Here is a 25451-nt window from a genome sequence, read left to right as displayed (position 1 = left end):
ATGAATTGGGTGTGTTTAATACTGGGTGGGAGTTGGGGTCTAAATGTGGGTTAAACATCAGGCTCCCTTTGTGCTTGGGCTGGAAGATGCTGCCGGTGCAGTTTGTCGCCGCCATGATGCGGAATGGGGTGCCTGGCTGAGCTGTGTTACACTGGTGTTGAAATAATTGCTCCTGTTACCTGTTAGCCGCTGGGGTCTTGGTGTTGGCATATAAAGCCCTGAACCATTTGGGAACAAGGCTGTCTGGCAGATCGCCTTCCCCGATACAGACCTGTGTGATCAGGAGGCCTTGTTGGCTTTGCCACGATGGGCAGATTGCCATCCGGCAACAACATAGAAGCGGGCCTCCTCTGTGGTGGCCCCCTGTTTCTGGAGTGCTCCCGCCCCCTGGTATTTGGGAGGTGCCAACTGTGGCGTGTTTTCGGAGCCTCTGTTCAAGACCCGTCTCTTTATCCAAGCGCTCTCTGAATGATTGTGCTGCCTTGCTTCGTTTGTTTCGTACCGATTTAAATATTTGAAGCACTTCAGCTGATGAATTTTTATTACCATGTGTTTTAATTTTTGATTTTGTGAACCCCTTAGCGATACCATTAAAGATGGGGTCAGCAGTTCTATGGATTGATGGCAATAAAAGGCTGTGTCTGGTTGACAGCGGTGCATTCTGTGGGGTGTGGAAAGATGTGTCCGCTCTTGCTTCAACGCATTCTGTTTCTGCCTTTCCAGCCAGCTCTAGACACGGCGCCTTCCTCCCTGCCTTCATGAGGCTCAGCCCTGCCTGATTGGAGAACCGTCCTGCAGCTGAGATTGGGGAGGGGTCCGCTGGACAAGCCCCTCCCCTCACCCAGGGGAGCTCCACCCCTTCTTCCCGCCATGGCTGACCCCATTATGGACCTCTTTGATGACCCAAACCTCTTTGGCCTGGACTCCTTGACGGATGAGAGCTTTAACCAGGGTGCCCCGGATCCCATCGAGGAGGCGCTGGGGCTTCCGGGCGGGGCCTTGGACTCTCTGGCCGGGGGCTCCAAGGAACAGCCGCCCCCCACACAGGCAGCGCCCCCCCAACCACAGACTCTGCCCCTCCCACAGACGCAGTCTGCGGTCGGGCCTGAACTGCCCCAGCAGGATCAACCTGGGCTCTTGCAAGCCCCGCAGGATCAGGAGGTCCTCAGCCAGGGCAACCCGTTCATGGGCGTCTCCTCTGCTGCCACCGCCGCCCCGGCCGTCACACCATTGCCCTCCGCCGGAGGGCAGCAGGCCGCCCCCGCCGCTGCCGCCCCTCTTCCTCCTCCTCCAGCCCCAAAGATCGTCATTCTGAAGGCACCGGCAGGCAGCTCGATGACGGGCGCCCACGTGGCCCAGATCCAAGCCCAGCCCATCGGGGCCGCCAACGGGGGCAAAGTCACCTTCGCCAAGGTGCTGACGGGCACCCCTTTGCGGCCGGGGATGTCCATCGTCTCGGGCAACGCGGTGCTGGCCACCAAAGTGTCCCCCGGAGCCGGAGCCCCTGCCACACTCCATCGCCTTGTCCAGCCCGGCCGGCCCGTCAAGCAGCTGGTGCTGCAGCCCATCAAGAGCCAGGCTAGTGGGGGCGCCGGGACCACGCCCCTGAAGCCGGCCGTGACTCTGACCTCCACTCCAGCGCAGGTACAGTAGCCGAGGGCAGTCCTCTGACCTGAGCGGGACGCGACTTCAGGGACGGAGCTCCTGGGAAGGTCCCGGGTTCCATCCCTGCCGTCTCCAGTTCCATTCAAGCAGGCCCTTCGGCGTCTAAGCGGATCTGTTAGGTTGGATGCTTTTATTCCATTGCCGCAGTGTTTATAGATGTGTTTTCACGCATTCATTTTATTATTGTTTTAATCCGGGTTTATTTTACTTAATGATTGTAAAGCCGCCTTGAGTGCCATTTTTCTAGGTAGAAGGATGGGGTGCAGATCGAATCGAATCAAGCAGTAATAAAAAGGTCTAGTAAAATGCTGGTGCTGGTAGGATTAAGGAGCACCAGACAAGTTCGTTTGACAGGGAACATGTATTTATGTCTTTAATTTATAACCCGCCTTTCCACCATGAAATGGCACTCGAGGCAGCTCGAGACAAAATCTTTATTAGAACATAACATTAAAAGAAGGAGGAGGAGGAGAAGAATGCAGGCAAAGCAGGGAAAGACTCACTCCTCTGGTCTGGTCCAACGTCAATCTGTCAGAGCCGGTCTTAGGGGTGGGTGAGCTGGGCGGTTGTTGAGGAGGGAGCCAAGCTGAGCTGATGGGGAGGGGGGCACCAAAGGCATTCTTCGCCCAGGATGCAATTCACCTTCATCTCTGTGATACAGGCCCCATCATCCAATATCAGAGGCAGTAAGCCTATATACACCAGTTGCTGGGGAACATGGGCGGGAAGGTGCTGTGGCACCAGTGTCCTGCTTGTGGGTCCCTGGTCGCCAGCTGGTTGGCCACTGTGTGAACAGAGTGCTGGTTGGGATGGACCCTTGGTCTGATCCAGCATCAGGGCTCTTCTGATGTTCTTACCACACTCAGCCAGGATCAAGTCATCCGTTTTCCCCTTCACCGTCCTGGCATTCCACAGCAGCACCTCTTAGTTGGACTCTATGTAAAGCAGGTTCTTTATATCAGGGGTGGGCAGACATCAATCTTGCATGGTCTACTTTGTAGTCCGCTTCCAGAAATCCTGGGAAAATGGCAGGATCACGCCTGCCTGCTCCCGGGATCCTCTGTGTGTCATGTGGACACACATGGGTGATCCTGGGCGAAAGACATGGGGCTCATCTCCTCCAAGCAGAATATTCCACTATGAAAGCGGTATGAAAATGGTATATAAAAGGCAGGAGCCACACTACTCCTCTATAGCAGTATTGAAGTGCACTGACAACTGTTGAGGCTCATTGACACATACCATGTGCTGCTTTCATACCACTTCCATAGTGTTATATCCTGCTTGGTGTAGATGTGTCAATGGGACCCAACAGTTGTCAGTGCACTTCAATACCGCTATAAAGCAGTAGCGTGGTCCCTGCCTCTTATGTACCACTTCTGTAGTGGACTTTCATATTCCACTTTCATAGTGGAATATCCTGCTTCATGTGTAAAGCAGGTTCTTTATATCAGGGGTGAGCAGACATCAGGCTTGCACGATCTACTTTATGGTTTCTTGTTTAGTCGAGATCCAAGTTCCACCAGCCTGGTGCAGAAGTCACACTTAGAATGTAAGAATTCTCAGCCCAGGGATTTGTTTTTGTTCTGCAATTCTACATCCACTTCTTTGAGCTACTATTTTGCACCTGGCTCCCTTTGGTGGACCTAGGAATCCTTGTGAAAAGCAAAGTAGGTTTCCAGAGGCCAAAAGTAGGGAACCAGTGGCCTTCCAGATGTGGTTGGACTCCAGTTCCCATCACCCCTGACCATGATGGCTGGGGCTGATAGGGGCTGGAGCACAATAGCACCCAGAGGGACACAACGCCCCCCGCCATAAGACTAAAGTCTGTTTTATATCCTTATTCTGGATTGCAGACTTTCAGCTTGGGGTGGAGATGTCTGTCGACTGAGTTTGGTTACGTTTGCATTTCTTGCATCATAATTTTGGGCAGGTCTGCTTGGAAGTGCGTTCTGTTGAATTCAGTGGGACTTGCTCCCAGGTCAGTGTGTGTAGGATTGCAGCCTTATGGTCCCGTCTTCTGATAAAGAAACAAGATCATTGGTTTCCATCCTCCCTTCCCTGATGTGAGACCTTTATGGCCGAGTTCCCACCCAGGATTAGAAAACACTCTGTTTGACCATCTGCCTAATGGGACCACAGGTGTGAGGCGAGGTTTAGCATGTTTCATTGCTTCCAGATTTTTTTAGGAAGAAAGAGTGTTGTATTTAGAAAACTAGCCTGTCAAGGAGAAGGATAGGGTAGAATCTTCTTTTGAATAAGCTAGCTTTCCACGTGCAGGGATGGGATTACATCCCTCCTTCCCCACAACCCCGCAGTTTAAAGTTGTACAATCCCAGGAAGCCTTCACTGCATCGTATTTCTGAATGTGCACCTCAACTGCGGATGTGTCTGGGGGAGAGGAAGGTAAATAGTGGGAGAGAGGAGGAATGTCGAGGTCACAGTGCTTCGCAGCAACAACTCCTGGACCTAAACATTTCTTGTACAAAACCTGTAATCTGTTTATATTTCTCGGATTTGTGGAACTGAGATGGTACCTTTATATCTGAAGAAGCACAGCGCTAATAGCAGGTCTCCCACCGACCCTGTTTCGTTACAATCAGGGGAGCTTGTGATCCGTTCATAGTCTTGGATTTATGGAGCTAAGAGGTTACCTTGAGGGTGTGGAGGAAGCACGGTGCTAGGAGCAGAGCTCCCTCTCACCCACCCACAAGCACTGGACTTGCAATCGGCTGCTTGCAGTTGCTCCACTTCTGTTTCCATCTGCAGTGCAGAGAAGTGCGGGAACGGCCTGCTTCTCAATTGATGGGGCACTGTCTTCCGAGCTGACCGCCTGCCACTTCGTTTTCCTCCTCTCTAGGGAGAGTCGAAACGCATCACCCTGGTCCTCCAGCAGCCCCCTGCCGGTGGAGGCGCGCCGGGCCAGCGCCACGTGGTTTTGGGCAGCCTGCCGGGCAAGATTGTGCTCCAAGGGAACCAGCTGGCGGCCCTGAGCCAGGCCAAGGGGATGCCGGGGCAACCCGCCAAGGTGGTCACCATCCAGCTTCAGGTCCAGCAGCCCGGCCAGCAACAGCAGCCTGGTGGCCAGCCAGGCACCCAGAAGATCCAGCTCTTGCAGCAGCCGCCGGCCGGTACCTCAGGGCAACAGGGGCCGCTGAGCATCTCCTCGGTGCAGCAGGCCCAGGTGGTGGGCGGCTCGGGACAGAGAGTGACAGTGCCCCTCAAGGTGGTGCTACAGCCACAGGTAAGGGTTTCCTTGTCCGCCACACGGGGCTGGTTCTGGCTCAGGATGTCTGGGTACGAGACCCTCTCCGGAAGCGGAGCCAAGGTTGCGAGAAGGCAGGGGTCCAAGTCCGCCCCTCCGTGGCTCCCCCTGTGACCACACCCACTTTCCCGGCCCCGCCTCCTTTCCCCCAATCACGGATCGTCGGTTGAAATGCTTCTTCTAAGGCTTAGCAATTGGCAGGAAAAGCTTTAAGCTGCAATCTGCTTCTCTTCCTTCCTTCCTTTATTACTTTTCAATACCGTCTCAATAGCCGAAGCCCTCTGGGTGGTTCACAACCATTAAATATACAAAATAGAGGGCAGCAGTTGGAATGAACAGTATAAAGTGGTGCTAACCAGCATACAAACTGCAATACTAAACACGGACAGAAATCGGGGTAATGGATTCAAAGAAACATTTTAAATTACAATAGTGCCGCGATTAATTGATGGCCACCAATCTGGATGGCTTCAAAAGGGGGTTGGATACATTCCTGGAAGAGAAGACTATCAATGGCTACTAGCCCTGATGGTTGTGTGCTATCTCCAGTATTCAAGGCAATAAGCCTGTGTGCACCAGTTGCTGGGGAACATGGGTGAGAGGGTGCTGTTGCACCATGTCCTGCTTGTTCATCCCTGGCCGATGGCTGGTTGGCCACTGTGTGAACAGAGTGATGGACTAGATGGACCCTTGGTCTGATCCAGCATCAGGGCACTTCTGATGTTCTTAATTAACTATGCAACAGAGACTCAACCAAACAAAAGTTGTTTTGAGTTGAGAAATGCTTTCTTTACCACCCATTCAAATATTGATAACGTTGTTAAGTCCTCAATCCATTGCGTTATGGGAGGTGAACATTTGGCCATCCAGCGTGATCATATAAGTCTTTTAGCTGTCATAAGGGCTCGGAAAATCCATTTGCGCTGACCAAGCACAAGTATTTGATCTGAAATATTGCGGCCAGGGGTGGGTGGGGTGGAATAAACTTCACTTAGGACACAATGCATGTTTAGACAGAAGAAATGTCCTACAACTCCCAGCATGCCTCAGCCAGGACTTTTTTCCAGTCTAAACCTACATAGGATTGCAGCCGAGTATACTTTAAATATTATGTAGCTTTTTTTTTTTCCAATACTTGTGAAAATGTATAAAGCAATAGCATGTACTTTCCTTACTTGGTTTAAATAGAAGAAAGAAGCAATGATACTGCCAATTGTTAAGACACTAATTAATTTTAGCAACCCAAAGAATTGTGTGTGATACGCTGACAGCCACCCATCTATTTCAACGGAGTTCAACTCCCTTTGACTGAGATGGTTAGGGCACCTTCATTTTTGCTGTCACGATTTATTAGTTCTATTTCACGCTGAGATGTGTGCGTGTATGTATTTCAAAGATATGTGTGTATTCATATATTCGCTAGGGATAATCACTTGAAAAACATTAATTTCAAGCTTGCCTAATGATTGTGTTTGCGATTGGTGTCCACTGAACATTACTAATAACCTTATGGGGGCGGAAATGGGGAAATCCCTGAGTTCCGCCCCCCTTTTGAAATGCCAGTATGGCTTCCAGGCAAACGCGGGACGTCTCGTTGATGGGTGCGCCTGGCTCTGTCGCCCTCTGCAGGCCAGCTCGTCTCAGGGCAGCTCCTCGGGGCTCTCGGTGGTCAAGGTGCTCAGCAGCAGTGAGGTGGCCGCCCTCCCCTCCTCCAGCGGGGCGACGCGAGGCGGCTCGGACGAATCCCGTAAGCTGGAGCACCAGAAGAAGCAAGAGAAGGCCAACCGGATTGTGGCGGAGGCCATCGCTCGGGCCCGGGCCCGGGGCGAGCAGAACATCCCCCGGGTGCTGAATGAGGACGAGCTGCCCAGCGTGCGGCCCGAGGAGACGGGGGAGCGCAAGCGGCGCCGGAAGGGCGGGGGCGAGCGTGTCCCCAAGGAGGAGCGGCCACGCAAGGGCCGGGGCCAAGGCGGGTCCGGCAAGAGCAAGGGCCGGGGGAAGCCCAGGTAAGGAGCAAAGTCCTGTCTGACACACACACAGAATCATAGAATCGTAGAATAGTAGAGTTGGAAGGGGCCTACAAGGCCATCGAGTCCAATCCCCTTTTCAATGCAGGAATCCACCCTAAAGCATCCCTGACAGATGCTTGTCCAGCTGCCTCTTGAAGGCCTCTAGTGTGGGAGAGGCCACAACCTCCCTAGGTCACTGGTTCCATTGTCGTACTGCTCTAATAGGAAATTTTTCCTGATGTCCAGCCGGAATCTGGCTTCCTGTAACTTCAGCCCATTGTTCCGTGTCCTGCACTCTGGGAGGATCGAGAAGAGATCCTGGCCCTCCTCTGTGTGACAACCTTTTAAGTATTTGAAGAGTGCTCTCATGTCTCCCCTCAACCTTCTCTTCTCCTGGCTGAACATGCCCAGTTCTTTCAGTCTCTCTTCATAGGGCTTTGTTTCCAGACCCCTGATCATCCTGGTTGCCCTCCTCTGAACACGCTCCAGCTTGTCTGCGTCCTTCTTGAATTGTGGAGCCCTGTCCTCCTTGGAGGAGAAATCCTGTTACTTCAGTCTCTCTCTCGTTCCTCCCAGCACCATCACGCCAGTAGTCGGGAAGAAGCGGAAACGCAACGCGTCTTCGGACAACTCGGATGCCGAGATCATGCCGGCACAGTCCCCACGCGAGGAGGAGGAGAGCAGTGTCCAGGTGGGTCTGAAGGGGCTGATGGAGGAGAAGGCTACCAATGGCTGCTAGCCCTGATGGTTGTTTGCTACCTCCAGTATCTGAGGCGGTAAGCCTGTGTGCACCAGTTGCTGGGGAGCATGGGTGGGAGGGTGCTGTTGCACCATGTCCTGCTTGTTCATCCCTGGCCGATGGCTGGTTGGCCACTGTGTGAACAGAGTGCTGGACTAGATGGACCCTTGGTCTGATCCAGCATCAGGGCACTTCTGATGTTCTTAATTAACTATGCAACAGAGACTCAACCAAACAAAAGTTGTTTTGAGTTGAGAAATGCTTTTTTATTGTAGAAATAAAAAAAGAACAAGCATTACATGCGTAGGATACACCATTTGTTAAAAAAAACAAACAGGGGGAGTTATGCATAGGTTTCAAGAAAAGCAGACCAAATTTCCATGTATTTATTCACTCGCAAGAGGCGTCTCTTTACCACCCATTCAAATATTGATAACGTTGTTAAGTCCTCAATCCATTGCGTTATGGGAGGTGAACATTTGTCTAGTGCTGGACTAGATGGACCCTCGGTCTGATCCAGCAGGGCTCTTCTTTGTTCTTACAAAAATGCCTAGAACTGGTTGGTTGATATGGACACAGCTGCCTGTTATGCTGGACTCGTAATATGAGAACTCAGTGGGGTCTTCCCAGGAAGCTGATTGGTGGGAGATACAGGACAGACAAAAGGAAGGACTTCTTCACACGGTGTCTAGTTAAACTGTAGAATTCACTTCCACAAGGCGTAGTGATGGCCACCAGTTTGGCTTTAAAAAGGGGCTGGATAAATTCCGGGAGGAGAAGGCTATGGGTGGCTACTAGCCCTGATGGCTATGTGCTGCCTCCAGTATCAGAGGCAGGATGGCTCTGTATACCAGTTGCTGGAGAACATGGGCAGGAGGGTGCTTTTGCACCGTGTCCTGCTTGTGGGTTAATGATCCACAGCTAGTTGGCCTCTGGAACAGAATGCTGGACTAGATGGGCCCTCGGTCTGATCCAGCATCAGGGCTCTTCTTAGGTTCTTCATGGCTTCTGGTCCTGATGGCCATGTGCTGCCTCCAGTCGCAGAAGCAGTAGGCCTATGTAGACCAGTTGCTGGGGAAAATGGGTGGGAGGATGCTGTTGCACTTGTACCCTGCTTGTGGGTTAATGATCCACAGCTAGTTGGCCTCTGTGGAACAGAATGCTGGATTAGATGGACCCTGAGTCTTACCCAGTATGGCTCTTTTTACGTTCTTACGTGTTTGGGAGGAGGCATGTGAAGGAGGAAGGAGGAAACCTGCCAGTCAGCTGGACCACTCTGGTTTCATCGAGGAGTTGCAGCAATAATATTTAATATCCTGCATGCCTTTGATCCTGCTTGCAATCCATCCCGCAAGGAGGATCGCCGCACTTATCCCCCCCACCCACCCTCAGCATTGCAATCAGGGGGTCTTCCTGGTCCATGTTCTCGAGCCCCGGCACAACCGGGGAGAAAGAGGGGGGTTGTGACCCCTTGGCCTCAGCCCGGCCCATCTTCCCCTGCAGAAGCGGCGCTCAAACCGCCAGGTGAAGCGGAAGAAATACACGGAGGATCTGGACATCAAGATCACGGACGACGAGGAAGACGAGGAGCTGGACGTGACGGGGCCCATCAAGGCCGAGCAGCCGCCAGCCCCCGAACCCCCTGCTCCGGAACCCATCCCCGAGGGGGAGACTTTGCCTTCCATGCAATTCTTTGTGGTAAGGCCGCTGGGCGTTCCCTGTGCAAACTTCCACGACTCTGGGTCAATCTCTGCCCATCTGGCAGGGAGTGATGGGATGCCTCCCCCGCCACGCCCCCCCCCGCCCTGCCAGTCCATGACGACCTGCTGCTTTTCATTCAGAGCACGGTTATGGAACCTGCCCAAATTCCAGTATTACAAAATCGGTGTGTGTGTGTGTGTGTGTGTGTGTGTGTGAAACTTGCTTGGAACCGGGGTGGGTGGTGGCAGCCTTCCAGCAGTTTTTGGACTCCAGCTCCCATCATCCTTGGCCATGGTGGCTGGGGCTGATGGGAGCTGGAGTCCAATAATGTTGGGGAGGGGGCTTCATGTTCCCCACTCCTAGTCCAGAGAGAGAGAGATCCTTCTCCCTCCTGTTTTGTAACGACTGTCTTGGGGAGGGACGATTTCGCAGAAAAGGTCCCGGCTTCAATCCTCCTGCTTTTGAAAGGGGATTCTGGGTAGCGGGTGGTGGGAACCTGTCCGAAACCCCTGGAGAATAGACAACAACTGATCTAGATGGACCAGCAGCCTGACTCTGCGTTAAGGAGCTCCTTCTGTCGTCTATGAGGAATAAACTGAGACTCTGCAAAAGGAAGTAACCTCACCCATCCCATAAGGCATGGTAATCTGACTGATTTTGCTACCTTGAGGTGCAGCGATGGCCGGTGGCGTAGCAGAGCCAGGCCTCTTGGGGACGCAGCGCTGCCCTCTTTTTTGTTAGCAGGGACGCTGACGTCATCTGCCACCCCCACCCCCAGGCTTCCCTGGTCCCTCCAAACTTCCCTGCAACACTCACAGTAGCTGGGGGGTGGAATGAATTTCCTCTGCAGCCATGCATTTTCCCCTCTCATGCTGAAGTGTCGCCTGTGAATGGGCTATTAACACACCCTTCAGCTTTACGCAAAAACCTTCTCCTGGTGGAGTCGCCAACGGATAGAACAGGTTTGTGGGTATGGTTCTCAATGCAGCAGCTTGCATTTTTGGACTCTCCTCAGGGGCAGCTGTGCTGACTGCCATGACGGGCGCTTGCACTTCAAACTTCGCCGCTGCCCTGCTGGCATTGGTTGCCACCAGCTTAGATCCCTTGAAAAGGAGAGAAAGTCACAGGGTTGAGGTCCATTAGCTAAACAGAGCCTCCATGTTTAGAGGCACCGTACCTGCAATACCTGTTCTTGGGGGGAGGGGAGCAGTTGGAGCGAGCGAGCCAGTTACTCCCATGCTTTGCTCGGGGGCTTGTGGTGGGTTGGAAATCCGGTGCTGGACTAGCTATGCCCCTTCGGGGTCTGATCCAGCAGCAAGCCATTCTCGCCTTTTGTTTAATTGCCTCTCGTTGTCCTTCTCTTCCCACAAAGGAAAACCCCAGCGAGGAGGATGCTGCTATCGTCGACAAAGTGCTCTCCATGCGGGTGGTGAAGAAGGAGGTGAGAACGTTTCCCGTGCTATTGGACGGTTTCCCTTCAGCTGCTTACCAGGTTTTTACTTTTATTTTGCCATTGGAAGGACTCGCTCTTCAGTGGGAGCCATAGCGCCAGCTCATCTTGATCGTTTGTCTTCTTTTCCAAATGGGCTCGGGGCATACCTTAAAGGCAGTGGAGGCTCCAATGCCACAGAGGCGGCGAATCCGCTCCAGGTTTCCAGCAGAACCAATCAGAACTCTAAAAGAGCCATTGAAAGCACCTTGGATAGCTCCTTTGGCTTTCTGCCGGGTTCTGATGGAAACCCGGAGCGGATTCACCGCCCCACTGACATCGGAGCCACCAGCCTCCAAGCAATTACACTCCAACCTGCACCCAGTGCCCTTTTCTTTTTAAACTGAAGCTAAAACACTTTCTCTAAGCAGGAAGATGTTTAGAGTGGAAGAACAGTGACCGAGAGCAAGACAGGGCGCGTCACCTGTTTCCCTGTTCCAAATCTCCATGGGGGGGGGGGGGGGGGGATTTTGCATACATTTTGCCTACTAGAACCCAAAGGGGTCATCCCATGAGGCTGATGGGTGGCAGATTCAGGACAGAAAAAGGAAGCATTTCTTCACACAGCAGAGAGTTAAACTGTGGAACTCACTACCACAAGATGTGGTGATGGCCACCAATTTGGATGGCTTTCAAAGGGGGTTGGATAAATTCCTGGAGGAGAAGGCTATCAATGGCTACTAGCCCTGATGGCTATGTGCTATCTCCAGTATTGGAGGCAATAAGCCCATGTGCACCGGTTGCTGGGGAACATGGGCGGGAGGGTGCTGTTGCACCATGTCCTGCTTGTTCATCCCTGGCCGATGGCTGGTGGGTCACTGTGTGAACAGAGTGCTGGACTAGATAGACCCTTTGTCTAATCCAGGATGGCACCTCTTATGTTCTTAGAATACCCCTTTGGGGATCATTTCTGACCCCAAATGCCTAGGAGGCTTAAGGCCAGAAACAGCCATTTATGAAGCGTGGTCCTTTCAATTCCCCAGTTCTCTCTACCAGCGCACCTCTCCTTGCCCATGGGGGGCTCTAATTCCACCTTTTTGTTCCCTCCCCGCACCCACCATCAACAGCTCCCCAACGGACAGTTCACAGAGGCAGAAGAATTCTTTGTGAAATACAAGAACTAGTGAGTATAATGCGGCGTTCTCGGATCCCAGCAACTCTACTGCCTAATGGAGGCTGAGCAATGTTGGGTCCCGTTTCTACAAAGACCCGTTTATGCTTTATTTTTATTTATGCCAGGGATGGGGATCCTCAGGCCTGGGGGCCAAATCCGTCCGCCCAAGATTTATTTATTTATTTATTTATTTATTACATTTATATACCGCCCCATAGCTGAAGCTCTCCGGGCGGTTTACAAAAGTTAAAAACAATGAACATTTTAAAAAATCTACAAAAATTTAAAAGCATAAAAACAGCAAGATTCCCCAGAATGCCACACCCTTGTCCCCATGCCTTTAACTCCACCTACCAAACGGTTATCCAGTTTGGGGACATTTCCCCCCCCCCCCCCCCCATTGCAGAAGTTGAAATGCCTCTCCCGAGCCGAGGCTTAGCTACTGGCAGAGTAACAACCCTGAGCGGAAAACAACACTTGTATTTTGGCTCCTCCCACTGTTGCCTTTGGCCCCGCCCACCTCCAGAATGCGGCCCCCAAGAACTTTTCCAAAATGGAATCCGGCCCTCGAGCTGCCAGAGGTTCAACACCCCTGATTCATACATGGCTTTTCAACCAGCGGGGATTCCCAGGGTGGCTCGCAATTAAATCAGAAAACATAAGCACCAATGTGGCCTAGTGGTTGGAATAGGATCCCAGGAGGCCCAGCTCCCAGTCCCCCATTCAGGCATGAAAACTTCCTATATGTCCTCTGGCCCGTCTCCATCTCTCAGCCAAGCCCCTACCTCACAGGGTTGTTGTGATGGTAAAACCAGGGAGGTTTGCCAGGCGAGCAGCCTTGGGTTCCTTAGAGGAGGGAGGATACAAACGTCATAAATTAAAATCCAGGCCGAGGGATCTTATAAGTAGGGAGAGATTGGTATGGAGAGGGGACCTGCTCTTGAGTAGGACTGCAAGGTGAATTTAAGGGGTTGGCTGGCGATAACAGGGTGAGGCAGTTTGTGTGAACTCGGCAGTATTTCAGCATTATGTCTGGCTTCCTTCGTTGCCCTGCGGATCCTTCATATATCCTTCTCTTTTCCCCCAAGCTCTTACTTGCACTGCGAATGGGCCACCATTGCTCAGCTGGAGAAGGACAAGAGAATCCACCAGAAGCTCAAACGCTTTAAGACCAAAATGGCTCAGATGAGGCACTTCTTCCACGAGGTACCAGAGGGACTAGAAACGTCTTTTTTTTAAAAAAAAAATGCTTTTTTTAAAATCAAACTGGTAGCCGAAGCCCCCTTGGCAAGCCAGTTCCATGTTCGACCCCAGCTTCCTTCCACGGGGTGCGCAGGGGCCTGCGAAATACGCACGGCCCTGCCCACGCCTTCTGCGTCCTCTCCCCCATAGGACGAGGAGCCCTTCAACCCGGACTACGTGGAGGTTGACCGCATCCTGGATGAGTCTCACAGCATCGACAAGGACAACGGGGAGGTGTGTTGGTGTTTTCGAAGGGATCGATTTGTGTCTGTGTGTGTGTTTCAGAGGGCCGGGAGATTGCTCTGTGTGGCAGCCAGGTTCTGCGTCCCTTGTGGCCAACGGAAGGCTCCCTTGACAACAGCAGTTTACCCAAGTTTTAACATCAGTTTGGGGGCTCTTCTCTCTGTCCCACCACCGCGTTGGGGAGGATGTTGCAGCATGTTGAGCTGCTGCATTTGGGAATGTTTCTCCCCCAAGTTTTTCTCCGTTTCTGTTTTTATTGATTTCCGAACTGTGGCTGTATTAAGTTTTTAGAGTTCGGTCTTCCCTGAACCCCACTGATTACGGTTTTATGGAAGACCCGTCGCATAAATAAAAGGCTGCGTCTTAAACCTGGCACTAAGCTTGCGCTTGTTTCTTGAATGCTCCGTAGCCCGTGATCTATTACCTGGTCAAGTGGTGTTCGCTCCCTTACGAGGACAGCACGTGGGAGCTCAAAGAGGACGTGGACGAAGGGAAAGTCCGGGAGTTCAAGCGCATCCAATCTAGGCACCCGGAGCTCAAGAGGGTGGTAAGTGGTGGCTTCGTATCCCCCCTGCTCCTCAAATTTCAATGCACTTCTTCGCTGGGCTGATTTTTGCTCCCCTTTTTTGGGTGTGTGTGTGTGTGTGATGATTTTAGTGTTGTGCTGTGTTGGGAAACCACTTCCTCCCTTTGCCCCAAAGCTCTCTCTCTGTGTGTGTGTCAGGGTTGCTTCCTTTGCATTAGCACCTGAGAGGTCCAGAAAATTGTACAAAAAGCATTGTTTATTTAAATTGTTTTTAGCTATTTACATTTATTTTTTAAAAAAACTATGCTAAAAAATTAGCCTGTTTTAGTTATGTTGTATTTTTATTGTTGTGAATCACTCATAAAGCTTCAGCTATGGGACAGTGTTTATTATTATTACTACTACTTCTACTACTACATGATTACACGGTTGACTGGCTGTGTAATGATATCCAAACCTTGATATCCATCCCTGAGAGATGGCTGTCCAGCTGCCTCTTGAATGCCTCTAGTGTGGGATGATCACTCTGGGATGATCCAGGATCTCTTCACGATCCTCCCAGAGTGCAGGACACTGAATAACGGGCTCAAGTTAAAGGAAGCCAGATTCCAGCTGAACATCAGGGAAAACTTCCTGACTGTTAGAGCAGTACAACAATGAAACCAGTTACCTAGGGAGGTTGTGGGCTCTCCCACACTAGAGGCATTCAGGAGGCAGCTGGACAACTATCTGTCAAGTATGCTTTAGGGTGGATTTCTGCATTGAGCAGGGGGTTGGACTTGATGGCCTTATAGACCCTTTCAACTCTACTGTTCCAGGATTCTATGATTGTCTCTGTTATTGCACAGTCTTGGAAATTGTATTCTGCTGGATGACTTTGCTCAAGTATTGGTCTATTTTTATTCAAAATTGCACTCTTCCTCTAAAGAGCTCAGGGAAGGTACACATGGTTCTTCTCAACCCTCCCCAACCTGAATATTGTCCACCCAACAACCCTAAGAGGTAGGTTAGGCTGAAAGAGAGTGGCTGGTCCAAAGTCACCCAGTGCCCTTCTCCTAGTCCTGCTCCTACCACTCTAAACGCTCCACCCCACATTTTATATGACCCGTAACAGTGTGTGATCTTCTAACCTTTTCAACATCATTTGACATGGCTTTTTAGTAAGGCTTTGGGATAATTTGTAATTATGTTATCGGTGGACCTCATTACTGTTCCCTTAGCCTAATCCTTGTGGTTGCCTTATAAAAAATATTTAATTCAGTTTTAGATTTATTTTTAAGATATTGTATGGCTGTATTCATTTGTCTTGTTGTTGCACTTGCTGGATTTCCCCCCCCCCCAAAAGACAGGTTATCTACAAATCTTTTATTAAATAGGTAGGTCCTATTTATAAATAGGGAACATACAACTCCCCTGTTAAAACAGCTCCACTGGCTTCTGGTCTGTTTCCGGGCACAATTCAAAGTGCTGGTTATCACCTATAAAGCCCTCTACGGCTCAGGTCCAGGTTATCTGAAAGACCGTATTCTCCCCTATGAGCCTGCCCGTGCTCTGAGATCTTCTGGGGAGGCCTTTCTCTCAGCCCCACCAACATCACAGGCACACCTGATGGGTATGCGGGAGAGGGCCTTCTCAGTGGCTGCTCCAAGGCTCTGGAACTCCCTTCCCAGGGAGGCTAGGCTGGCTCCCTCTGTGCTGCAGTTTCGGAGGCAGGCAAAGACATTTTTGTTTCAGCAGGCTTTTGGAAGTGTACTTAAGGTGACCATATGAAAAGGAGGACAGGGCTCCAGTATCTTTAACAGTGGCATAGAAAAGGGAATTTCAGCAGGTGTCATTGGTATGCATGCAGCACCTGGTGAAATTCCCTCTTCACCACAACAGTTAAAGCTGCCCTCTTAACCAGATATGAAAGAGTGCAGGGCTCCTACAGCTTTAACTGTTGTGATGAAGAGGGAATTTCACCAGGTGCTGCATGCATACCAACTGCTGAAATTCTCTTTTCTATACAACTGTTAAAGATACAAGAGCCCTGTCCTCCTTTTCATATGGTCACCCTAGAAACTGGACCTGTGTTAATGTATTGGATTCCCCCCCCCTTTTAACCTGTTACAGTTTTTATATATATTTTTAGCATGTTTTAAATTTTACTGTAGGTTTAATTCTATTTTAACTTTTGTAATTTATATTTATATGTTTTAATTGTACATGTTTTTAATCTTGTAAACCGCCTTGAGTCCCAGTGCTGGGGGGAAAGGCGGGATATAAATAAATAAATAATAATAATAGATATAATAATAACTGATAGTTTAATGAGAAGGTTTTTTTGAGTACTGTTGTATCACTTAAGGCACAATCCGGCTGGAGCATGCTGGGAATTGTGAGGCTTTTTCCCCCTGTCTAACCATGCATAGGATTGCACCCTTAAAGAATCTCTTCTCTGTCTCTTGTGTTAAAAACAAACCAACCAGGCCCGTCCCCAGGCAGGATCCTGGAAGAAACTGGAGCTGTCGCATGAATACAAGAATGGCAACCAGCTGCGAGAATATCAGTTGGAAGGTGTGAATTGGTTGCTTTTCAACTGGTACAACAGGTGAGGCCAAAGGGTGGGAGAGGAGCGGAGCATAGAATCATAGAATAGCAGAGTTGGAAAGGGCCTGCAAGGCCATCCAGTCCAACCCCCTGCTCAATGCAGGAATCCACCCTAAAGCATCCCTGACACATGGTTGTCCAGCTGCCTCTTGAAGGCAGCAGGCTAAAACTTTCTTGTTCCAGCAGGCCTTTGGAGAATAATCCAGCCCTCCATCTATGTTAATGTCTTATAATTTTGTTGTGTATTTTTTAATTGTTTATGGTTTTGTTTCCCTCCCCCTCCCATGTATATTTTAAACTTTGTAAGGCCGCCTTGAGGCCCAGCATTGGGCAAAAGGCGGCAAAAAACGGTTTGGGGCCAGGTTATTTGAAGGAACGCCTCCTCCCATATGTACCTACCCGGACCTTAAGATCATCTACAGGGGCCCTTCTCCGTGAGCCCCTGCCAAAGGAAGTGAGGCAGGTGGCTACTAGGAGGAGGGCTTTCTCCGCTGTGGCACCCCGGTTGTGGAATGAGCTCCCCAGAGAGGTCCGCCTGGCGCCTACACTGTACTCCTTTCGTCGCCAGCTGAAGACCTTTTTATTCACTCAGTATTTTAACACTTAATTTTAACTTAAATTTAAATTATACTGTTTTAACTCTGTATTTTAACCTTATATCAATTTTGCTGCATGGTTTTATCCTGGTTGTGCTTTTTATATTGTATTTTGTATTTGTATTTTTAACTTGTTGGTTGTTTTATGATGATTTTAATTTTTGTGAACCGCCCAGAGAGCTTCGGCTATTGGGCGGTATAAAAATGTAATAAATAAATAAATAATAAAATAAATAAATAAATACTACTACTACTACTACTACTACTACTACTACTACTAATAATAATAATAATACAGCTCCCAGCATTCCCGGCTGGAGAATGCTGGGAGTTGTAGGATTTATCCCCCCACTGCCTAAACATGCATAGGATTGCACCCTTTGCAGATGGGGGGTGTTTACAGAACTGGCCAACCAATAGCTGCTAATCCACCCTCCTCTGTCTTGCTCCCTCTTCAGGCAAAACTGCATCCTGGCCGACGAAATGGGCCTGGGCAAAACCATCCAGTCCATCGCCTTCCTGCAGGAGGTTTACAACGTGGGCATCCGGGGGCCCTTCCTGGTCATCGCCCCTCTCTCCACCATCACCAACTGGGAGCGGGAGTTCAACACCTGGACCGAGATGAACACCATCGTGTACCACGGCAGCCTCGCCTCCCGCCAGATGATCCAGCAGTACGAGATGTACTGCAAGGATTCCCGGGTACGGGAGGGCGACGGGCCGCGGCCTGGGCGGGGCAAGGGAAGAGGAGGGCGGTATCCAGCAGCGACGTTGCACAATGGCAGCAGCGGAGCTCCGCCAAAACGTTCCCTCGGGCAGGCGGTCGCCCATTCTGCTTGCGCAACCCGTTGTGCGAGCCGTCGCACAACCGAACGCACAGCAGGCGCAGACGGTGGCGCAGTGCCTTGTGCAATGGGCGCAGGGAGGTGCGTAACCGGTTGCACAAGCCCAACGCTTGTGGTCGCACAGCGGTGTCAAAGCAGTTAGAACCATAGAATAGCAGAGCTGGAAGGGTCCTATAAGGCCATCAAGTCCAACCCCCTGCTCAATGCAGGAATCCACCCTAAAGCATCCCTGACAGATGGCTGTCCAGATGCCTCTAGTGTGGGAGAGCCCACAACCTCCCTAGGTCGCTGATTCCATTGTCGTACTGCTCTAACAGTCAGGAAGTTTTTCCTGATGTCCAGCCGGAATCTGGCTTCCTGTAACTTGAGCCCCTTATTCCGTGTCCTGCACTCTGGGAGGCTCGAGAAGAGATCCTGGCCCTCCTCAGTGTGACAACCTTTTAAGTATTTGAAGAGTGCTGTCATGTCTCCCCTCAATCTTCTCTTCTCCAGGCTAAACCTGCCCAGTTCTTTCAGGGCAGTTGCACAGGGGGTGCAAGCGGGTGTGGAACCAGTTGTGCAAGCGGAATGCAGAGCCATTCGGGTGACCAGGCTTGTGCAAATGTCACTTTAGCTGGACTCTCCTGTTACGCGTTGTTCATAACCTGGTTTCCACGAGCGCAAGGCCATTTTTGCCAGTGGAGTGACACTGCTGGACACTGCCCAGGGCCTGCAATGTAGCAGTTAAAAAAAAAACGACGCTCCCAACTTCTTAGGCCCCCACAGAGTTTTGTTCAGCTAAGCGTTCATAGCATTTTCAGCTGATTTCAAAACTACAATTCCCAGGGATCCTTCTGGGAGAAGGAGGAGACACAATTCATTGTGTTCTGGTGAGGGAAGGCTGTTTGTTTCTACTAAAATCCCCCCCCACTCCACCCCGGCATCGTCATCACCTTTCCTGTCTCTTCACTAGTTCTGTACGTTGCCAGTTCGGAGTGTTCTGTTCTAACCATCAAAGGGACTAGCAACTTAGAAGGGTACGTGTTGGGGCGGACAGCAGGATGAAGAGGGGCTTAATGGCTGTGTTCTCTTCCGTCCCCGACAGGGCCGCCTGATCCCAGGCGCGTACAAGTTTGATGCCCTGATCACCACCTTCGAGATGATCCTGTCGGACTGCCCTGAGCTGAGGGAGATCGAATGGCGCTGCGTCATCATCGACGAAGCCCATCGCCTTAAGAACCGCAACTGCAAACTGCTGGACAGCCTTAAGCACATGGACCTGGTAGGGGACAAACGTTGACGCCAGCATACGACCGGGAGGAGGGTTGGGGGAAGTTACCAACTCTGAAACAAAGTTTCTAGTCCTTAAGGTGGGGGGAAAAGAGGCTGGGAAGTGTGTGGAGAATGCACGGCGAAATCTCAGGATGAGGGTCTCTGGGTCCTGTATAGCTTTGTCTATACAGTTGTCTATACTGTATAGCTTTGTCTTTGACATCAGTTTCCCAGAGGACCTTTTCTTCTGTCGCCCCCAGGTTGTGGAATGGCCTGCCGGAGGAGATTCGTAAAATTAACTCTCTGTGTGATTTTAAGGCAGCTTTAAAGACTAGCCTTTTCCGGCAGGCCTAATCCAGATCAATGTTAAATCATGAATTTTTAAGATGTATTGATTCCTGTTCTAATGTTGTTCCCCGCCTCGATCCAAAATTATTATTATTATTATTATTATTATTATTATTATTATTATTATTATTATTATTATTATTTGTCCCTTCTCCCACTAAGTCTAGAGAGGAAATGGCATCAGTAATGTTGAGAGCAGGGCCCAATCCCCCACCACTACCTTAGCCCTGAGGCTGGCCGGCTAGGGAGGCTGTAGCCATAACAGCCTCTCTCTGCACTTTCCAGTCGGCTGTCAACTGAAGGCTTGTTTTAGGGACTGACTTTTCCTAGTTGCTGCGTTCACACATGCTCCTGCCACGCGCCTTGTAGTCTGTGCTGCCCCTAGAGGTCAGGCCCTGAGCATCGGTCCTGACGGTCTCCCTTTTCCCCTTCCTAGGAGCATAAAGTATTGCTGACCGGCACCCCGCTCCAGAACACGGTGGAGGAACTCTTCAGCCTCCTGCATTTCCTCGAGCCCTCCCAGTTCCCTTCGGAATCGGAATTCCTGAAGGATTTCGGCGACCTCAAAACGGAGGAGCAGGTAAGGCCAGGCACTCTCCTGTGGGGACAGCGGCCGCTGGCTCTTCCCTCATTTTCACACGGCTCCCCCCTCCCGGTTGCCGGGGGTAGAGTGTTCCTTTGCTCCAGAGCATCATCTGTGGAGCCGGTGTGGTGTAGTGGCTAAAGTGTCGGACTGGGAGTCAGGAGATTCTGGGTTCTAGCCCCCACTCGGCCATGGAAACCCACTGGGTGACTTTGGGCCAGACACAGACTCTCAGCCCAACCTACCTCACAGGGTTGTTGTTGTGAGGATAAAATGGAGAGGAGGAGGGTTATTTATGCCGCCTTGGGTTCCCAGAAGGAAAAAAGGCAGGATATAAATGCAATAAATAAATAAATAAATCTCTCTCCCCCCACCACCACCACTGCAAATACCTCTCTTACCTACATATCCGCCCCCTCTCTCTTGATGTGCCCTCCCTACCTATTGACCCTGAGACTGGAAATGGATCCTCTCTGGGCAGATGCAGTTCACCAGATATTGAGGGATTAGGGTGTGGGCCTTCCTTTTGGCCCGTTTGGTTCCGTCCCCTCCGTCCCCTATGAACGGTGTATATATCTAATGCAGCTTTCCCCAACCCGGCGCCCTCCAGATCTTTTGGACTTCAGCTCCCATCAGCCCCAGCCTGCCTTTCTTATGGTTCAGAATGCTGGGAGTTGTTGTCCCAAACATCCAGATGGCACCTTTTTGGGGAAGGCTGCTAGTCACCTACCGTTTTGGGGAAGGTCAACCCGCGAAGCTTCCTGAGCTGTTGGTCTTGAACTTCATTTTGGCCCTTCCTAAGATAACACTTCAAAACCAAACAGGTAAGGAGCCCCAATTACAGCTCAATGAAACTTCACAATGTGCAAGGGCACCTACAGGGTTAAGTACATAAGAAGGGCCCTGATGCTGGATCAGACCGAGGGCCCATCTAGTCCAGCACTCTGTTCCCACAGGGGCCAAATAGCTGTCGGCCAGGGATGAACAAGCAGGCCATGGTGCAAAAGCACCCTCCTGCCCATGTTCCCCAGCAACTGGTGCACACGGGCTTACTGCCTCAGATACTTTCATGAATATATATTTCTGGGCGCAAAGATTACTGCAGATGCTGACTGCAGCCAGGAAATCAGAAGACGTTTACTTCTTGGGAGGAGAGCAATGACAAATCTTGATAAAATAGTTAAGAGCAGAGACACCACACTGACAACAAAGGTCCGCATAGTTAAAGCAATGGTATTCCCCGTAGTAACCTATGGCTGCGAGAGCAGGACCATAAGGAAAGCTGAGCGAAGGAAGAGAGATGCTTTTGAACTGTGGTGTTGGAGGACAATTCTGAGAGTGCCGTGGACTGCAAGAAGATCAAACCAGTCCATACTCCAGGAAATAAAGCCAGACTGCTCACTTGAGGGAATGGTATTAAAGGCAAAACTGAAGGACTTTGGCCACATAATGAGAAGACAGGATACCCTGGAGAAGAGGCTGATGCTAGGGAAAGTGGAAGGCAAAAGGAAGAGGGGCCGACCAAGGGCAAGATGGAGGGATGATATTCTGGAGGTGACAGACTTGACCTTGGGAGGGAGCTAGGGATGGCAACGGCCAACAGAAAGCTCTGGCGTGGGCTGCTTCATGAAGTCACGAAGAGTCGGAAGCGACTGAACAAATAAACAACAAAAAATGAATATTTGTAATATTTCGGAAGTGGATTTCCCCCCCTTATGATGCCAGTTTTCATCGTAATTAATTCATTCATTACATTTCTATGCTGCCCAAATATTAGAATATATACAATACTATGCACACACAATATAATAGTTGTATGCATATTTTATATATGTATATGTATATATACACATACACACAAAATGATATATATAGGTCTGTATAGCTCTTGAGGACTCCTCGTCAAAACAGTAACACACCAGAGTTCTGTTGGAATGACAGGTTTGATATGATGTATACCCTTTTATTTTATTTTATTTTATTTATTACATTTTTATACCACCCAATAGCTGAAGCTCTCTGGGCAGTTCACAAAAATTCAAACCATTAGGAACATAATAAAAAATCTAAAAACCCAAATACAAAATACAATATAAAAGCACAACCAGGATAAAACCACACAGCAGAAATTGATATAGGATTAAAATACAGAACTAAAACAGCAAAGTTTAAATGTAGGTGTTAAAATACTGAGAGAATAAAAAGGTCTTCAGCTGGCGACGAAAGGAGTACAGTGTAGGCGCCAGGCGGACCTCTCTGGGGAGCTCGTTCCACAACCGGGGTGCCACTGCGGAGAAAGCCCTCCTCCTAGTAGCCACCTGCCTCACTTCCTTTGGCAGGGGCTCACGGAGAAGGAATTAATTGAAATATTTGCTTTGATACCGGTACGTTTGATATGCTGCATATGCATTGGAAATATTAACTTCTCCTGCCATTTGGTGTTGATGATCAGTTGTGCCTTATTTGTCTATGCACGTGTTTGCACTTCTTTTATGAATTGTCTTGATTAGGTGTCGTTCCGTTAGGTCCCTTGCGCCTCCCCCAAGACCAGGTGGGGACTTGACTGTCTGCTCCATCCCTCCAGGTGCAGAAACTGCAAGCCATCCTGAAGCCCATGATGCTTCGGCGGCTGAAGGAGGACGTGGAGAAGAACCTGGCTCCCAAGCAGGAGACCATCATCGAGGTGGAGCTGACCAACATCCAGAAGAAATACTACCGGGCCATCCTGGAGAAGAACTTCAACTTCCTGTCCAAGGGGGCAGGCCACAGCAACATGCCCAACCTCCTCAACACCATGATGGAGCTGCGGAAGTGTTGCAACCATCCCTACCTCATCAATGGTAGGTTCGGGGCAGAGAGAGGAGCCACGTTATGGGGCAGGGTGTTCAGGACTGTTTCTGGGAAGGTGCACGACCCAAAGGAGACGGCCCACTTTCTTCGGTGGCTACACCCCTCCTCCCTGCCAACTTGCATGCATGCCGGTCATCTTACATTTTGTCAGGGGCCCTGTTGATGGCTTCTCTTGCTCTTCCTAAGAGTGTAGGAAGAATCCCAAAGAATGTAAAGCATCCCTCTCAGGGTTCCTTCTATGACCTGCCTCCCCTGGGCAGTCCTTAAGGATCCTCTGCCTCCTTAAGAGACCCACCTTCCTTCTTTTATCTTCCCCTTCCCAACAACGTGGGGTTTAGGCTGTAGATATGGGGTGGATGACACTCCAGGTTTAACCCAAGAGTTTAGTAGAATATTAAAACAACCAAATTACAAGTAAAGGTATTTAGTCAACAGAGCGGAGTGATGCAAAGGCGTTAAAAGAAAAACAAAAGTTGCAAAAACGCAAGTCCTTTACCCTAGCTGCATTTAAGCTTTCCCAGCTGCTTGCTTCCTCATGCTCCCACCTTTTCCTGCTCGCTCTCCCCTCCGGCTGGCTTTCTCCTCTCTTTTTATACCCTCTTCCCCCAACACTGAAAGTACTGTTTGAACCTTGAAGAAATGAAACGTAACGGGGAAATAAAACTACCCCTCTCAGTGATTTCCCCCTCCTTCAGAATAACCCCTTTTTTATTTTATCTCTGTAGGCCTCAAACCTTTGCAATCCCAAAAAAGTTACTATCGTCATGATTGTTATTCCTGCTGCTTATGACAATGATATTGATTCCTTCTCTAAAAAGCAGTCTCAAAGAGACTTAAATTAATGATAGATTTCTGCATTTGTATGACTAACAGAGGTCCTAGCTAGTATGTTCGGGGTCCTTGTTGGTATATTCTCACAGGTTCTTTGCTCTCCTTCTTCCCCCCACCCGACCCCCTAAAAAAAAAAAAAAACTAGGTGCAGAGGAGAAGATCCTGACGGAGTTTCGGGAGTCCTGCCACCACCACGTGCCCCACGACTTCCCCTTGCAGGCCATGGTGCGTTCCTCCGGGAAGCTGGTGTTAATTGACAAACTGCTTCCCAAGCTGAAGGCCGGCGGACACAAGGTGCTGGTCTTCTCCCAGATGGTCCGTTGCCTCGACATCCTGGAGGACTACCTCATCCAGAAGAGGTGAGCGTCTGCGCCGAGGAAGAGGGCCTCCCCCTTCACCGAAAAGCCGGGTTCTCCCCGTTCGCTCCTGGATGGCAAAATTAAAAAGAGGCGAGACGGATCGTATGCGAGGCTTCTCCGATACCAACAGGCCGTTCCTGTCCAGCTCCGAACATCCCGCTGGAATAATAATAATAATGATGATGATGATGATATATTTATTTATTTCTTACCTGCATCTCCCTCTGGATCGAGGCGAGGAACAACATAAAATACAAAAATGTTATGAAATACACTAAAACTGATTAACACATATAAAACTAATACATTGTTAAAATAACAGGCAGACTTAAAATTCGGCTGGGTAGGACTGCCGGAAGAGATCAGTCTCTATATCTTTTTTTAAATTCAGAAAGACTGTTGAGTTGGCGGATCTCTCCCGGCAGGCCATTCCACAGTCTGGGAGCGGCAGAAGAAAAGGTCCTCTGGGTAATGGTTGTCAGCCTTGTTTTCGCTGACTGAAGTAGATTCTTCCCAGTGGACCTGAGTGTGCGGGGTGGATTGTATGGGGGAAGGCGATCCCGCAGGTAACCTGGACCCAAACCATGTAGGGCTTTAAAGGAAATCAGCAACACTTTATACTTCGCCTGGAAACTAATTGGCAGCCGGTGGAGTGATTTTAAAATTGCCCCTGGTCCGCTGAGCCCGACAGAGGGCAGGCGAGGAGTGCCCACGAACCCCTTCTCCTATGACACCCATGCTGCGGTGGCTTGGCCAGCCCTGGTTTAGCCTCTATCCTTCCATCAACGAATGCCTCCTTTCCTCCCCCATCTCTCCCACGCAGGTACCTCTACGAGCGCATTGACGGGCGGGTGAGGGGCAACCTCCGGCAGGCGGCCATCGATCGCTTCAGCAAGCCCGACTCAGACCGCTTTGTCTTCCTGCTCTGCACCCGGGCGGGAGGGCTGGGGATCAACCTGACCGCCGCCGACACCTGCATCATCTTCGACTCGGACTGGAACCCCCAGAACGACCTGCAGGTACCAGCGGGACGTGGGGGCGGGGGCAGCTCTTTCGCCACTGCCGAGTCCGTGCAGTGCCATGATTGGAGTCTTGACGGTCAAAACCAGGGATCCTGATCATTCCCTTGTCCATTAAAGGCCCATCTTGTTCTCTCTCTGCCTAACCTACCTCGCAGGGTTGTTGTGAGACGCAAACAGGGATCAC

At 50.3% G+C, this 25451-nt stretch overlaps 1 protein-coding gene across 10 annotated transcripts in view; it reads left to right on the top strand.

Annotated features, from left to right (window-relative positions):
* CHD8 (chromodomain helicase DNA binding protein 8) overlaps positions 1 to 25451 on the top strand; it is a 76101-nt gene that overhangs the window by 22493 nt on the left and 28157 nt on the right. For 5 of the 10 annotated variants that reach the window (XM_063137815.1, XM_063137814.1, XM_063137813.1 and 2 more), the window contains exons 3-19: positions 724 to 1644; positions 4526 to 4909; positions 6560 to 6936; positions 7516 to 7630; positions 9182 to 9376; positions 10752 to 10820; positions 11936 to 11991; positions 13071 to 13188; positions 13375 to 13458; positions 13877 to 14014; positions 16462 to 16583; positions 17637 to 17880; positions 19108 to 19284; positions 20059 to 20202; positions 22790 to 23045; positions 24032 to 24245; positions 25069 to 25264. In XM_063137815.1, the coding sequence (XP_062993885.1) occupies positions 871 to 1644; positions 4526 to 4909; positions 6560 to 6936; positions 7516 to 7630; positions 9182 to 9376; positions 10752 to 10820; positions 11936 to 11991; positions 13071 to 13188; positions 13375 to 13458; positions 13877 to 14014; positions 16462 to 16583; positions 17637 to 17880; positions 19108 to 19284; positions 20059 to 20202; positions 22790 to 23045; positions 24032 to 24245; positions 25069 to 25264 (3663 nt within the window). In that variant the 5' untranslated portion in view covers positions 724 to 870. Of the gene's footprint in view, positions 1 to 723; positions 1645 to 4525; positions 4910 to 6559; positions 6937 to 7515; positions 7631 to 9181; positions 9377 to 10751; positions 10872 to 11935; positions 11992 to 13070; positions 13189 to 13374; positions 13459 to 13876; positions 14015 to 16461; positions 16584 to 17636; positions 17881 to 19107; positions 19285 to 20058; positions 20203 to 22789; positions 23046 to 24031; positions 24246 to 25068; positions 25265 to 25451 lie in introns of all 10 variants that reach the window. The other 5 variants (XM_063137809.1, XM_063137808.1, XM_063137806.1 and 2 more) reach the window with 1 other exon arrangement.

The sequence above is a fragment of the Elgaria multicarinata genome, chromosome 11 (assembly GCF_023053635.1).
Source record: "Elgaria multicarinata webbii isolate HBS135686 ecotype San Diego chromosome 11, rElgMul1.1.pri, whole genome shotgun sequence".
Lineage (NCBI taxonomy): Eukaryota > Metazoa > Chordata > Lepidosauria > Squamata > Anguidae > Elgaria > Elgaria multicarinata.
The sequence above is the reverse complement of the archived record's forward strand: the minus strand, read 5'-3'. Positions and strand labels throughout refer to the sequence as shown.